Source organism: Homalodisca vitripennis, chromosome X (assembly GCF_021130785.1).
Source record: "Homalodisca vitripennis isolate AUS2020 chromosome X, UT_GWSS_2.1, whole genome shotgun sequence".
NCBI classification, from domain to species: domain Eukaryota; kingdom Metazoa; phylum Arthropoda; class Insecta; order Hemiptera; family Cicadellidae; genus Homalodisca; species Homalodisca vitripennis.
Genome location: NC_060215.1, coordinates 67,071,617 through 67,088,766, shown reverse-complemented (window position 1 = coordinate 67,088,766; position 17,150 = coordinate 67,071,617). Strand labels below are relative to the sequence as shown.

Genomic DNA, 17,150 nt, shown 5'->3' with positions numbered 1-17,150 from the left:
TGAGTTGTTATTAGTTCCAATGTTTTATATGGGCTTAATCATTTTGGTTGTTTATGATCAAGCTAGTTTTTTCTTGAAGATTCTGGGAGTCCTTCTTGACCACAGTGGCAGATTAAGCCGTTCCATTATGAAGCAAACTTAAAACCTTATTCTTGATCCAACATTTCAACTAAGGCTTTCATAGTTAGTTGGGTCCTGGGATGTCAGTAGTGCCACCAATGTTAACAGTATTTCCTGAAAGACAACCTCTACTTAATCATAACCCTAGTGCTTTCTTTTTGTTTTTTGTACATTTTTTAACATTTATTGTCATTTTAAAAAACAGGTATTGTCATGAATGTAAAAACGATGAGAATGAAATTGTATCTGCGGGTGGAAAACTTAAGGAATCAAAGAAGAAAGCGAAAATGGCCTCCAAACAGAATAATAGCACCCGTGACTGGGGAAAAGGAATGGCATGTGTTGGCCGAACTAAAGTCTGCACGATCGTTCCATTTGATCATTTTGGTCCCATTCCTGGAGTCGAAGTTGGAACATTATGGAAATTCCGGATTCAGGTAAATTAAATTGATCAAACTTATCATTAACAATAATATAAATTACTATATTACAAAGAAAGGATCCAACAATGATTCTTAATAGAAAACATTTAAAAGTGCATGGTAGTTGTCCATAACCTTTTTTTAGTATCAGTATGGGTGTCAAGTTATAAAATTTAAAAGGAAATGCAATCAAATAATATAGTTCTTTTAAATTAATACTCAAAAATATGTTGTTGAATGGTTTATGTATAATTGAGTATTGGGGTAGTAAACTAACTTCTTGCCACTTCACACATTTATAGTAGGCTTAGGTTGGAGTTGGGAAGTTGAAAATATTTCCTTTGATTAAGTACATTATATTAAATATAATACATTATATCACATGACTACATATTTTTCAAATATAATTCTGATTTAATAAGTAGAGTATATAGTTTAAAATATAATTGTACATGCTTATTTTTAATGTAAAAATTTGGAAATATTTTAAATTTTGTTAGTATAATTATTTAGTCAGTTGTGTTTTAGTGAAACAAAATACATTTTATTTGTATCTAGGAACACTGATAGTGAATAACAAAAATCATTTTAACAGAGAGTTGCCTGATTGCAGTCAGTAAAAAGATAATGTTTCTCTGGTCCTCCCTTGCTTCTCCTCGCCTGCATCACAGAGGGAGGTTCATAAATAACTACATGGAGGAGACTCCTAAATAAATATCGCTCCTAGGTGTCTTTATCTTCTAAGATAATTTCCAGAATAGTAAATATATTTTGCTTTACAATAAATATACATCTGAATAGATAGCCATTTCTGTTTCAGATATTTGAATAAGTATCAATTTTTATATTTTATATGTTTAATAAACTAAACGTGCAAAAATTAAAAATTCCCTTTTTTAACTTATCAGTCTAATTTGAAAAATATTACAATTTTTTCAAAAATTTGAGATATAATTTGAGATTTGTTAAGGTATTGCATCTGTGTATGTGTTTTGTGCACCCACAACCGAGTATCATTTTCATTACTTTGTCTACAGTATTTTTAAAATGTAAATTTTCTTGAAACTATATTTCATACTTCTTAAATTTTATTTTTGTTTTTGTTGTTAATTTCAGGTCATTTTTGTTTTATTAAAACTTTTAAATTGTGTTTTAGGCATCAGAGGCAGGTGTACACCGACCACATGTTGCTGGAATTCATGGTAGGGAAAATATTGGTGCATTTAGTATTGTTCTAAGTGGTGGATATGAAGATGATATAGACAATGGAGACGAAGTTGTGTACACAGGATCTGGAGGTCGTGATCTATCCGGCAACAAACGCACCAATGCCCAGGGCTTTGACCAAAAACTCAGTCGTTTAAACAAGTGAGTGGTGGTCAAGTTTTGTATTTAATTGTTCATCACTGTTCAAGTGTTGCTTAGGCATCAACACCAGTAGGACATTGAGTTAATATTAGAAATAGTGTAGGTTTGACTGGTTTAACTAATCTTCTTAACTGGCCTTTGAGAGAGAATAATCTTAATCCACTATTCAAGCATTTACACACACATGCACCATTCCACCACACTACTCTCATTAAAAGTCACTCTTTACCAATCTTAGGAGTGTCACATTAAATAACTTAGGAGTGCCAATGGTCGAGCTGTCTAAGATGTCAGACTTTGGATCTGAGGTATCGCAGGTTCAGATCCTATCTGTGACTGTAGTACTTTTTTATCAGTACCATAGACTTTGTATTGACTCTCCCCTTATTCTGTTTGGTAAGATCCTCACACAGTTCAGTGGTGCATGAGGATGAACAGAATAAGGTTTAAAGGGAAACATGGTTTGCTTTCTTAAAAAAAACAAAAACAAACATACTCGTTTGAATGTGAATATTAATATCATCAAGTTAAGTTTGTTGAGATGTAAGTATGCATGTGAAGAAATAAAAAAAATTTAGGTGAATTAATTATTACAATTTTTTATTTATAATATCACAAAATTTTAAATCAAATGTACACTTTGTTCGACATATCTACTATAATTTTTTTAAATAGTTTTCTCTTATTTGGTAAAATACGAGTGTGAATAAATACAGCATCAGAATGAACACAATGTGGCATTATCAGTGCTGGTTGGTTTGAACACTAAGTCAGCTAAGCTTTACTAATTTCTAAGAGAAAATGTCATTTCAGAGAAGTTTGAGAATCAGCTGATGAACCCTATTATGTTTACTTTTTATCAGCAGCCATAATAAGAAAAGGGAGGACGGTGTAATTTTTGAGTTTTGAGATTGCCAGTAAAGTGTATTGAGTTAATTAAATTGTGTATGTTTTGTAACAGCAATGTCAGGCATCAGGGGTTTAATTTAACCAGTTCCATTCAAGCAGTGGGGAACCCCAATATGCAGTAAGGTTCTACATCAGGTTCCAATGCACTGTAGTGATATTATTTAAACATAAATCCTTTATTGGCCATTAGTGTTGGTCTTTGAGATGTGCTGCTTTCACTAAATTCCTTAGAACTTTAAATACTGTTTCTTTGTTAACCCTTAAATGGCGTTTAGGCTATATCCTGCCTAAACGCTAAAGTTGTAAAAATATTATTTTTCAATTTGATCAATGTTTCTATATGTTTGGGATATTATCTATATTATCACAAGGAAAAAATGTTAAAATAATTGTTATTTTTATGGTAAAGTTATTAACAATTTAATAAGTATTCACATTACACAATGTAGACATAAATTCCAATAAAGACAATTGGTGCTATAGTGTCTAGTTACAAAAATAACTATAACATATCAGTTATTATATTAGTTTATCATTAACATGTTACATCTGGGTTATATGGGAAATTCGAAACAACTTTATTCATATAATTTGTACAATTGTGTTTAAAATTATACAAATAAAGAATGGCATCACTCATATTTTATTTAAAATATTTTTATATTTTCATAAATTCTTCAATTGAATATAAAACTTAAATTGGTTAAAAATATTTTAAGGTGTGTTTTGAACAATAAATTATTTCTTTTACTGAGTAAGTCTTTTGGAGTTTTATTTATAAACTTAATTCCTGCCGAGCTTGGTTTCTTATAATGAAATTCTGAGTGTTTATGTACTGCCAATTGGTTTCTATTTCGAGTAAAGTAGTTGTGACGACCCTAATCGAGGTAATTTGTAAACATTTGATCTGATATTAATTACTGTTTCAAGTAAATACATTCCATTCCATAAACATTTAAAATTCCCACTTTAGAAAAATAATCTTTCACAGAATCCCGGTCCTTTAAATTAAGTATTATTCTAAATGCCCTTTTTGAAGTTGCAGAATGCTTTGCAGATTTTTATTACTAGTGGTACCATACTACGCAACACCAAAGGTTATATGTGAATGTATGTGGACATAGTGAATGGTTATTTGAATTTCTATTGAGCGATATTTGGACATGGATTTAAGAGCAAATAATCCGGAATAGATCTTTTTTTGCAAAGCGAAAATGTGGTCATCCCAAGGTTTTTAATGATAGGTTTATATTTTTGAAAAAAAAAAGTTTCCTATCAGTTTTAACCTACCTAGATATTATCCCATCAACCAAACAAAAAAAGTCTGGTAGCCTAGTTAATTTTTCTTTTGTCAGCGGTTCTTGAAACTCATAAATAAATTTGATTTTTTATGAATAATTTTGTCGGAAATTGTAAATTACTTTAATTTGTGAATTAAAACATAGGAAACAGAATATAAGCTATTTTAAATTCTTATTTCAGTTTGAAATATGTCATAAAATGTCATCAGCCTTCCAGAAATAAAAGAAATACTTTTTAGGATAAACGAGCAAAGTATGCATTTTTGACACAAAATTGGTTAAAGTTGATATGTAAATCGGGCTTCAGATAATTGGATTGGGAGGGTTTTAAATATTTATTAAGAGGGAAATCAGTTCTCTGTTTCCAAAATAGTCAAATTTTCTAATTAGGATACATTTTACGGATAGAATGATAAATTGGTTCAGGGTGAAATTTGATATGTGTAAACAACAGAAATTCATATCTACTTATTCATTTGTTAATTTAAACTGCTAAATTATTCAAAACTGTTGTTTTCCACTCTCCCTTCTGTATTGGGTCATTTCAGATAATTTTACAAGTTGCTTACTTTTATTTTTGTTATTATATATCACTGCCTGCATTTATTGAACAATTTATTAAGTTTTTAAATAGATCATTTGGAGAGTTTTATTATTCACTCATTAATATATTTCAAAATATAACATTTTATTTCATGTGATATTTATGTATGTTTAGAGCCATTGCCTTAAACTGCAATGTTCCACTGAACCAAAAAGGTGCAGAGGCCAAAGATTGGCGAGGTGGAAAACCAGTTAGAGTGATCCGCAACTACAAATTGGCAAAACACTCTAAATATGCACCACCAGAAGGAAACAGGTATTTATTGTTTTAGTCATCTATTCATATAAAGGACTTTATTATTTTTACCATTAGTACTTCAGCTAGAGTGTCAGAATATCTCCATTGGGAATTTTATGATAATAGCTGTATCAAATGTATACATTTATGAATATGCTTAGTTACATGTATATCTTTATAGCCTGTCAATAGTAATGTAAGACCGTCAACCGGTTCAGGTCTGCCACTTGAACAGTGCTTAAATACTTTCACCTCTCCAACATGGATTATAATTAGACTTAACATAAAAACTGTTGGTACAAGCAAAGAGACACAGTTTTCCTTGTAAAATAGCTTAACCAATTATGCTGGTGACTCCATTGCACAAAATAGGCTACATAAATTGATAAATGTTATTGAGGTTAAGTGTAAGAGAGGACTTTATAGGTTTAGCTCCACCTCGAATAAAGCAATTTTTTATTTTATTTGACTTTAATTGGTACTTTCAACTGTGAAAAGAAAGTGTTTCAAATTATATAGATTTCTCACAAATTGAATACCATGCTGTTAATGTCTTAATTGAAGAGGTAATAATTAGCTTTATCTCACCCAAACCTGTAACCAGTTATTCAAGTTACACAACAGGCTAGTTAATATTTCTCACTGTGAAACAGAAACTATTTCAAATTATCTAAGTTTCTCACATGTTACTGTATTGTTATTATCTTTATTGAAAACTTACATAGTAGCTATAAGTCAAACCAATTATATGACTACCAATAATTAGTAAACAAAACTTGTATCGATCTATTGATTTTTCATGTTGTTTCATGTTAATATGCTGGTAAAAAAATAATGTTTGGGTAATTGTAACCTTTGCATACTTACCAAAAGAGTTCATTTTCAGATATGATGGAATTTACAAGGTTGTAAAGTACTATCCAGAGAAAGGGCAATCCGGTTTTACTGTCTGGCGATTTGTATTCCGGCGAGATGATCCAATACCTGCACCGTGGACCAAACAAGGCAAGAAACGCATTGAAGCACTTGGTTTGGAGATGCAGGTACTGAGACGTAGTAAATAAATATTTATTAAAACTATTGAAGGGGAAGATCAGATTAACAATTTAATGAGACTATGTTACCCTTGATTCTAAAGCAGAATAGATAGAATGTCCAAATGGCACAGCTGTGGCAACTCAGTCACACGTTCATGTTTACTGTTCAGAGGAGTGCCAGCGTTGGCTACTGACTACATAATACTAACTAGGTCAGAGCAGTGTCACTTCCTTCCCCGATAGTACACAAGTGTTCATGTTTACTGTTCAGAGGAGTGCCAGCGTTGGCTACTGACTACATAATACTAACTAGGTCAGAGCAGTGTCACTTCCTTCCCCGATAGCACACAAGTGTTCATGTTTACTGTTCAGAGGAGTGCCAGCGTTGGCTACTGACTACATAATACTAACTAGGTCAGAGCAGTGACTTCCTTCCCCGATAGTACACAAGTGTTCATGTTTACTGTTCCGAGGAGTGCCAGCGTTGGCTACTGACTACATAATACTAACTAGGTCAGAGCAGTGTCACTCCCTTCCCCGATAGTACACAAGTCCTATTGCTGTTCTCCTCTTTTACTACAGCACCATTTATAGGCCATTGCAACGGCTCAATTTTCAAGTTCACAGTGCAATGGTTTGTTAACACATCTTATACACGTCAGTTAAGGCTTTTCATATTCTCTTGGCAAAGACTCAAGTTAATGAATTTATAATTCTTTTTCTCAGTCCTTCAATAATGAAGAATATAACATATTGATGTTTAAAAAGATAATTTTTTTACCAAGTTTTTACTCGGTGGCCCATGGAAATACCTAAGTATAGGTATTATTGTTGCTTTATCAGATCAGTTCTACCAACACCATATCACAAATTAACCATTTTTATTTTTCATGCAAATATTCTTAAAATAGATTTTATACTAGTCCTCTTCTATTGGGACTATAATAATAACATTATTTATGTAGTAGGATATAGTAGGTAAAAAGAATAATATGCATTTTGGCAACAATGATATCCTTAAGATTTGACACATATAAAATATATCGCATTAACGTCTTCTCCAAACAAGTTATTGAAATAGACATAAAAAATACAATTACATTTTTTTTTATCTTGCCCTTTTCTCAATGGACGTGTGAAAAATCCTAAACCATTTTTTGACAAAAATTAAATAAGATCAGCTATTTAAGTTATAAAATATAATTATTTTATTTTTTCGTATATAATTTCTGTTTTCAGAAGTGTATACAGTAAAATCGAATAATAACCTACAAATATCTTTATAAAGCATGTATATTATATACACTTTTAAAACAAAATGCAACTAAGTTACTTATCAAAGTGGTCTCTAATGAGCCGGCAAAGTAAAATTCCCATTCCGCACCCACTACAACAGATAATCATGAAAGCGCGCTACTATAGGCGCGTAGTAGGAGCTGGCCCCCCTACTGCGTAATGAGGCAAGTTAATACAAAGAACGTTCATTTAATAAACAGATATTGCATTTTCTGTCTTATTTTTCGTATGTGTTGATTTAATTAAACATTAATTTTTTTAAACTTTGCGTTTCTTTATTATGAGCCTATTTTACATTATTGTTTTTGGAATTAAATTCGCGAAACGTTTTGATTATAAAGTTTGCATGTTTAGTACCCACTTTTTGAAGTTAATGTACTTAAAATCTAAACAAAGCGTGTTTTTCAAGATCAAATTTTACATATTTTGTCTGATATCTTAAAAATGGGTGATCTTACAGGTCGGGGACGTATTTTATACAATTTTCAGTTTTTACATGAAATCCAATACATTTTAACAACTATCTTTATACCATAAAAACATTAGTTTAGCTTTATTTCCATCCTTTCCTAGAAAATCGGGTGTTATCGCTAACAAAGTGTTTCCGAACATATTATGTTTATATAAACTTTTTTCATTATTTTGATGAGAGGAAACTACCTGAGAAGTTTTTCGTATTACTCGTGGGACACACTGTATATATAAAGTGTAAGTTAAAAGTATGGATACACCGTTTAGTTTTTGATGGATAAAGACGGAGGGATGGAACTCAGAACACCTTTCTAGGAAATAGAAGTGAACTTTTTAGTCATTGTTACAACTATGCCCATTTCACCAAAATGGGATATTGGAGGTGCAGCTCAAAATTTTTAAATGTAAAAACCCATTAAATTGACCTCATTTTAAAGGTCTTAATAAATGAAGAAGAACAGTGGAAACTAGAGCTTTTTATCTTAACCCAGTACAAAATGGCAGCTTATTGAGGCAAAACATGAACATCCACATTCAGAAGGTAGCTAACTTCAATAAAGAACCACTTTCCTTACAAACTCAAACCTTTTTTAAAGTTGTTACCTGCCGCAGGACAGGCCTCTCTTTTCTTATCAGTTTTGAGGAAGTCCAGTATCGTGTTCAGTTCTGGTTAGAATTAACAAAGTTAGGATGTGCTTTTGTGATACTTTGCGTTAAAATAGAGTGTTTTATGAACAAGAGCATATTGTGATCCTGATGATGCAAGGCTATGGAGACCGGGTGAGGTCTTATGATGCAGTAAGAAATTTATTTAATGACACTTATTCTAATCGAAACCCTGTATATAAATCAGCATTATCACTTGGCGTTTTACAGTCTGTTTTAGAAGATACTCATGCCTCAACAAGAAATTTTTCTCAAATATTAGGTATATCTCAAACATGAGTTTGTTAAGTTTTACATGACAGTGGTTATAAAATTTACAAAATTCGTTTAGTTCATGAGCTAAGTGAGGACGATTTTTAGCATCGAGTAATATTTTGTAAAATAATGATGCGGGAACATTGATAATAATACAATTAGATTAAACAACATTGCTTTCTCAGATGAAGCAACTTTAATGTTAAACGGTAACATTAACAGACACAATGTTCATTATTGGGCTGATGTTAAACCCTTATTGGATGAGAGAGCAACATACCTAGTACCCTGAAAAATTAAATATTTGGCTTGGCATTGTGAGGGATCAGTTTTTTGGGCTCTTATTTATTGATGGAAACCTTAGTGCCGAAGTATACCAGGAAATGTACCTGTGGAAATGAAACCTCAGTTAAATGACCTTAGGGACAGAATGGTAGCGGAAATAAAAAAAAAACCTGAGTGAATCCTTACAGCATACCGTTTTAAGTTTCTACAACAGCCTTGGACATTGTCAGACTGTCCTGGGACAGTTTTGGGGAAATTGTTCTCTTTTGTTTCCTAGTGGGGTGTCCTGAGTTTCATTTTTCTTTTTGGGATACATGGAATGTCTAAATAATTTTGTACAAGCTTATGTGTAGTTAATAAGAAGGAACCTGCTGTTAACATGTTTATATGAGTAACATACTATGTCTAATGTATTATTAAGTATAGAAATGTATATTCAAAGTTCTGTTTCCTTTTTAAACTGTCTATGAGAACAGCAAAGATTAAATTATCAGAATTGTGTGTAATAACAAGACCAACAAATCAATATGTTGAAGTTAATTATTGATTGTATCCTTCACTTGCTGCGCTCAAAAAACTGTTTTTGTTCAAACATTTCAAACTGATACAGCTCTCTTATTAGTACCTATAATAAACGTTTTTTTTACAAGGAACTGCATGACATTTCTTCTAGTTTTTAAATTTTATAATGAAAACTTTTTCACAACCAGTAAGAATGAGCTGTAGGGTTTAAGAATTTTTTAATGCAATAACCAACTTTTCACTTAATCAAAAGAAAGTTGATTTTTTACTGATTACAAAAATACTATATGTTATTCTTTCCTTGTGGGTTTCGTCAAATAATTCTTAAAAAATCTGTTTGTATGGTTATTTGAAGGGAATTTTAATTATACTATTCAAATGGTTGGTAAATATGAATAATATTTCACTACACGTAATGTTTAAAACAGGCGTTTGGTGAAACTCAGAAATGATATGAGAAGCTCAGTCTAAAAATGAATGTTACTGACACTTTTGTGGCTGATTAGCACAATAGCATATTAATTTCAAATTGTATCATATTTTATAATATTATAAAAATAAAAATCATCATATAAAAATAATTTATGTAAGTAAATCATATAAACTGAATGTATATATATAATTTTGCTGACAGGATGATGTTTACTCTAAACAAGATAGTCTTAAGAAAAATTTTTGCACCATTTAATAGTGATCATATATATATATATATATATGTTTATTTGTTGTTTATAGTACCCTGATGGATATCTTGAAGCCCTGGAAGCCGGTAAAAAATTGAAAGATGTGGGTGAAGATTCTGAAACACCTAAAAGTAAGGGTAAAAAGAGAGTTTTGGAAGAGAGTCCAAATCCTCAACCTAAAGCATCTACAAAAAAGGTGAAAGTTATTGAGTTCCGTTTGGAAGATGATATGTTACTTAATATCCAGAAAGATGTAGAGAATGAAAAATTGTGGGATGAGTGCAAGAAAGAAACTTGTTTAGGAAAATCAGTAAGTATTTTAAGAATTTATAATGTTAGATACTATTTGTTGTGTAACTTCTATTTTATTATAAAATTTATGTTTTGCCGATATTTTATATGGTATAATATGAAATAATGTTCATAACAATGCTAATTTCTTTGATGTATTAATTAAATGTTGTTTGTTGAAAATGGGAAACAAGCAAGTTGCTTAACCCTTTGAGATTTAGAAATTATTTTTGGGTTGTGAAAAATGTTTTCAATGCCATTTATTTCACAGTTAACCTTAAAAAACCAGGCTAAAATAGGAAATTTGGTTAATGTTAAAAAAACATTCACAAATTTATTACGTTTATGAGAACTAAATGGAGTTTTCACTATAGATAATAAGTATATTTGTATTAAAACAAATGTTTATGATAAAAAGATAAAATATATCTTTTACAATTTTGTTCCTGTAAATCAACATTCTTTAAAATCAAAAGATTATTAAGTGGATGACTAAAACTGGCAACTTTGGATGAAAAAAGCAAGCAGACTGACCGAATGCTGAAACAGTTCTCTACTATCTAAGTTAGATTGTGACAAGACAATGTTAATTTTGTATTAGTTATAATGACTTAGTGGGTTAAATGTGTCTGTCGTTTAATATGAGATTTCTCATTGATTGTTTACAACAGAAATGAGATGTTTTAACCAGTATTTAGTTTACATCTGTTGACCCATTTCAGTTTTCAGATTTCATGAAATTTATGATTATGAAGTCATGATGGGGTGTAATTTAAATAACAGACATTTGTATTTGCGTAATAAATGTGTTAATTGTTGGTTTGAAATCCTAAAAATATAGTCAGTAAAAAAATCATTTTCTATTTATAAATTTGTAATTTTTTGTTTTAGAAATTTCTGGCCAAAGTAGAAGAGTCATTTACCTGCATTTGCTGCACCGAATTAGTGTTCAAACCTGTCACCACTCCGTGCCTCCATAATTTCTGCAGTGTGAGTTTTTGTTTCCATTTTGCCACTTGAACTTTAGCTGATTCTAGCCACTTGTTATACCAGTTCTAACATTCAGTTTAAATTCTGTTTAGTAAGTAATTGCTGTATAGTGAGCAAGTGTGTGTGTTTGGCTGAGTGACTCAGCCCTCGTGTACTGTAGTCTCTGTGGGAATTGATCTAATAAAATTAGATTATTGTAAAATATTGTAGATTAGAAATAAATAAATTAAATGTATGAACATAATAAATTAAGGTGTATCGAATTTCAACACATCAGTAGTTGCTACCTGAACAATCTTCAATTAAATAAATATCTAGAAAGTTCTGTTAGAAGATTTTAGTTGGAGTGTTTGGATGCTCAAAGGCTTGCCACGCTGACCTAAGAGTTTATTATGTTATCCCAAGAATAGTCTAATCTGAAAGCCTTTCAGTTCTTTCTACAAGCTGACAAATAATGTTTCCCAATTTAGGAAGATCAACTTTCTACAATAAATGAGTTCCTAGGAGTCCCCTCTCAGAAGCTACACAACCTTTTAAGAGGATACAGAGTTACATCCTAGACTCAGTTTCCTGGGTTGCAGAGATGACACAAGAGAGTACCTTTGTAAATCCCCACCTTGTTGGATGATTACTAAAGTGGCTAAGCATAATAATAAAAGTATTACCCTTAAGTCTAACAAAGAATCAGGAAGTTTGGAACCTGGACCACCAAGACACATCTACTGTATCTACCAGTGTAATACTCTGATGAGATTGACTTTGTCACCTGTGGTGCCATGTAATTGCTATCAAAGTGGTTTGGGTGGAAACAAGCAAGATTTAACCACTTTGAGTGTACAAAACTGTAAACTTATTATGTAAGCAGATGGTACCACTGCAGTTGTAACACAAAACTAATTGACTCTAAGGTTACAGTTGTGTAAGGATATTTCATCAATGGCGAATTGGTTCGTAACAAATGGGTTATTGCTGAATTGTAATAGAAGAAAAGTAAATGATTTCTATTCAAATTACAGCAATAGTGTTTAATGTATAGTAATTAATTTAAATAATATTTTATGATTATCATCATCCACAAAGTTTTAGGTCTAAACGTGAACTGGAAATTAATATGGTGGGAGCATGTTTCTAATCTGATCAAATGCTAAGTAAAGCCTTTTTTAAGATGGTCACTCTATCTCAAGCAGTTAGCCTTAACACTCTTTGAATGGTGTATAATGCTTATGTCTATTGTAGAATAATTTATAGGACATTATTCTGCAATGGTTCTGTGGAAAGTAAGTCTGTGTTTGTATTACAGTAAAAAGTAATTCGAGCAATGGTTAAAGAAATACATTTTGTCATATAAGCTGTTCTTCAAAAACTTAGGTATTTGATCAGTTTCATCTGTTTAAATTTTCCAGACATTTCTCTCTTTTTGAGAGAAAATCCATCACTTTTCTTACAGTAAACTCACTTCACATATATGTACTAACTTTTGACAGTATGCAATTCACAAAACTGGAAAATTTTAGCTGATTCTCAAATATACTGCTATTAAACTGTATAACAAGCAGTCGAACACAAGTGATTTATGAGTGTGTTAATTCTGTTTCAGAGTTGCCTCAAACGGTCATTTCAAGCTGAAGTGATGACATGCCCTACCTGCCGCAGTTCGCTTGACAAAGAAGTGCTCAAGAAGATCAACGTGGCTCTTCAAGAAGTTCTACTTCTGCTTTTCCCAGGTTACTCTGGGTCAAGATAATGATTTCTTTTTACAAAGCACATAAAAAAAAACATAATACCTCATATTTCATAATCAATATGTTTTCTTTTTCTTTGTTGTTGTGTTGTTACTTTTATTTATTTGTTGATTAGTTAAACCCTTAATATGAAACAGGACAAAGGATGGACTTATTCTAATGTTTATTCTCTCAACTCTTTTAAGATATTGGCTACAGTTATTAAATAAGTATTACATGTACATTGGATGAAAACTTTTCAAAGTAAAATTTCATATTTAGACAAAGTAAATATTTGCTTAAATAGTAATACATTAGGTACTAATCATTATATTCTCAGCACAACTATTAGGCATTTTGGGTACAGTGACTTTGGTTTAAGCCTGTAAAATAATCTAAGTTTAACTCTAAAAGTGTGTAGAAACTATCGTCCAAAGTAGACCATTATGGTGTAATTCTGTTTTATCAATAATGTTGACTATTTAAATTATAGCAATACCACCAGACACTACAAGACATCTGCTGTGGTATCTTGTATGCCTATAACTCCCTGATCGAGTTAAGAATCTAAGGTATTTAATAAACAAGAACTGGCATAAGTCCATCTCTAATCCTGAAAAGTACAATATTTATAATAGCATTAGTTCAGTAGCACTGCTAAATGTGCTAAAAACACATTATTTCTATACATAATTCAATTGTACTCATTTTTAACTAAATATTCAATTTTGTGTTTTGAGAAACATCAATTAACATATAAGAGGGGTTTTTTATATGGTTATATTACAGATCACTATTTCATATATTAATATTTCCTATGCCTCACCAGAAGATACAAAATAAGGACTCTGTAATAAAAGTAATTAAGCTCTTCAGAATATCAAAGGTCAGCGGAAAAGTAAAAAAGCGTTTATATACAAAAAGAAGTCCCAAAAATAAAACAAACTGCATATGACAATACAAAAACGCTAGTGTTCTGTTAAACTACTTGGATTTGGCTCAGTACATTGAAAAGTGTTTTTATAAAGACTATACAAAACAAGTTACATCAAACGGAAAAACACCAACAGAGAAGAAAAAAGGAGTTAAAGGGCTCAGGAAATAAAAAAGGTACGGTTAGGCTTGTAGAGTATACAACTTCCCGATAGATGATGTGTATTTACATAAATACCCTGAAGAGGATTTCACCAAAACTGACAAGACACAGCGAAAGGACCACATGACATTTTAAGAATCTGTTGAATGTGGTAAATTTTGGCTTGTCTCTAAGTGAGATGAGTAAATCGGAACACTTCACACGTGTGAGAATGTTATGCAATTTTTTACGACGTGCAATTATGTTCAAGCTCTCTAGAATATTGTGAATGTCTATCCTTTATGTTTTCTTTTTAGTATATGCATAACACATACATAAAATGCCTAATTTTGCTTAACGTTTTTTCCATAACTTTGCTTAAACTTTTTTACTCCACTGTCAGGCATGCTTATCACATAATTAATAATAAATAAATAAATGCATAATCTTGCTTAACCTTTTCTTCTCCACTGCTGGGAATGCTTATCACACTATTAATAATAAAAATCACATGCATAATCTTACCTTAGCCCTTTCCACACCACTTTGCCAAAAGGAGTAGTAACTTAACAGTTTGGTTGGGTCTGTATTTCTGCTTAGCAATACTTTGTTTATTGCACAATGAATGATTTTGCTTGATCATGCTTTCTCATAAAAGAAACCTAGGTAACACATAATCAATGTTTTATTGCTCTTTGTTATTTTAAAGTGAACTGTCTGTTGATGTGTACTTCACAGTTGCTTTTTTAATCGTTTGAAGTACTGTGTTTTATAAATGTTTGTTCAGTAGTTATTTTTATCAGACAAGAAAGAAGGCAATAGATTACTAGTGGACCAAAGGTAATACAATTATTGATAAATTGTTTTAAGGGTTTAACTTAATTCTATGTTATTTTTGTGTACATTTGTAAGTAAATAAAACTCCAGATTTTTGTGAAAAAACAAGTGATATGTTTATTGATCTTGATACATCATATGTATTAATTTCATACTTTATATTGTAAAATAGCACCACAATTTCAGGTATCCAGCCATGGTGAATAGATAAATGCTTAGTTAGTCATGGTTGGTTTATTGGAAAAAGCATTCAAGTACAGTTCATGTTCACTGGAGATTAATTAATTTTGTTTTTACATAATAATAACACATAATCTGTTTCTACTTTTAATAAATGTATTAGTATTTCTATCAATAGTTTACTCATTTATTTAAGGTACATAATATATTGTAATTTTTTGTGATCTGGCCCACTGTACACCACCCAACAATGCTACTGTTTTGTACTTTATTGTAGTTAATACTTTAAAATTTACAATTTGAAATACAGCGAGTCACCATTATTCCAGTGTTAATCTAGGCCTCTCAAAAAATTGTTAATGTGTTATGATCAATAGGAACATTATCTGTTAACATAATACAGTTACTTAGTGCCTTCAACTTTCAGGAACAATAAATAGGTTAAGTACATTGCAATTATCGGTAAATTAGGTATTAGTAATATTTGCCACTTTCACTTCTACAATTAAAGTATTTTTCTTGCTCAATAAGTACACTAATATGGTTTATATGTTTTTGTCATCCAACCTTACATTTTCTACTTCAGCATTAACCCTGTGTAAGTCCTGCTAGATTAGAAACACTGGCAAAAATGATTTTTATTCATAAAACATGAAAAATTTAAATAATGATATTGTGCCTTTAAATAATATTATTTTTTCAATATAAAAGCATCCAATTGTTTTAACATTTTTTAAATACTGATTGAGGCTTTTAATTTTAGTAGTAGTAAAATATATTCCAAACATAATTTTGAACCTGTACTGACAAACTTAAACAGTTATTTAAGTTGTATAATTAATGGGGATAGGTTGATTCTGATACTGGATGTCTGAATTCCTCAACACTTAGTGGTATTAAACTATAGACAAAAGTCAGTACTGTGAGCCTCTTCACTTTATTCTGATACCAATATTTTGAAAGTATAATCACAAAATAATTAATAAAATCAAGTGCTTAAATACATTGGGGAAGTAACAATATTTTATTTAAATGTCTTCATTCTGTAATAAATTAATGATTGCAACATGCAACATTTGCATTCTATAGTATTTTCTGTAGAAAGAAGAACTGTAGTTTAAAGAAGGCCATATTCTAGTAAAGTACTATATTACCAGCTGTTAATATCATTCTCAGTTAATATATTTCTAAGTTGTTTCATTCTCAGTCCCGTTCATAAAATCATTACTTCTCTTATTACTAGAGAAAATCCAAATTTATTTCATCACCCATAATATAAGCTTTTAAAATTAACTGTTAACATTTTTAATAGTAACTGAGTTATTATATACATCAAACAATCATAGCACAAGCTATAACCGATTGAAACTTTAAACGTTAGGCAAATTCAGTTATTAACATTTATTATCTTGAATGGTATTATTTAAAGTTTCCTTATACAATGTCATTACAACAAATAATTTCAGTCCCTGTGCTTAATAAGTAATTTAATAGTCACCTGATGATTCATTAATACACTATTTTTGCCAGTCATAGTGGGGGAGATGGTTCTAAGTCACGTAGAAAAAGGATATTACAGATATATAATCTTAAAAAAAAATTGTAAACCTACACCAGTGCAAGGAGTACGTCACCTACACAGGGTTAATCAAATATCTTGTATCTGGCATTCTAGATTTCATTTACATAAGATAATGGGGCTCTGTTGTATGTAATAAAATATGTTTACTCTTTTACATTAAAACAAATTTATATTTCCGTAATTTTGTTATATAAGGTTAATTTACTATGTATTTTATTCTAGTTGTATTTCTTCCATTATTATAACTGACTTTTTTTGTTATTTTTATAGTATTAAACAAATACATTATTTCATAATT

The 17,150-nt window shown here is 30.6% G+C and overlaps 1 protein-coding gene across 1 annotated transcript in view; it reads left to right on the top strand.

Moving 5' to 3' along the window:
• Positions 1–17,150, top strand: part of LOC124369115 (E3 ubiquitin-protein ligase UHRF1-like) — a 34,887-nt gene extending 17,737 nt beyond the window's left edge. Inside the window, exons 7-13 of the mRNA XM_046826871.1 lie at positions 326–557; positions 1,699–1,910; positions 4,839–4,979; positions 5,848–6,004; positions 10,229–10,486; positions 11,359–11,457; positions 13,055–17,150. Of these exons, the coding sequence (XP_046682827.1) occupies positions 326–557; positions 1,699–1,910; positions 4,839–4,979; positions 5,848–6,004; positions 10,229–10,486; positions 11,359–11,457; positions 13,055–13,201 (1,246 nt within the window). The 3' untranslated portion in view covers positions 13,202–17,150. The remainder of the gene's footprint in view (positions 1–325; positions 558–1,698; positions 1,911–4,838; positions 4,980–5,847; positions 6,005–10,228; positions 10,487–11,358; positions 11,458–13,054) is intronic.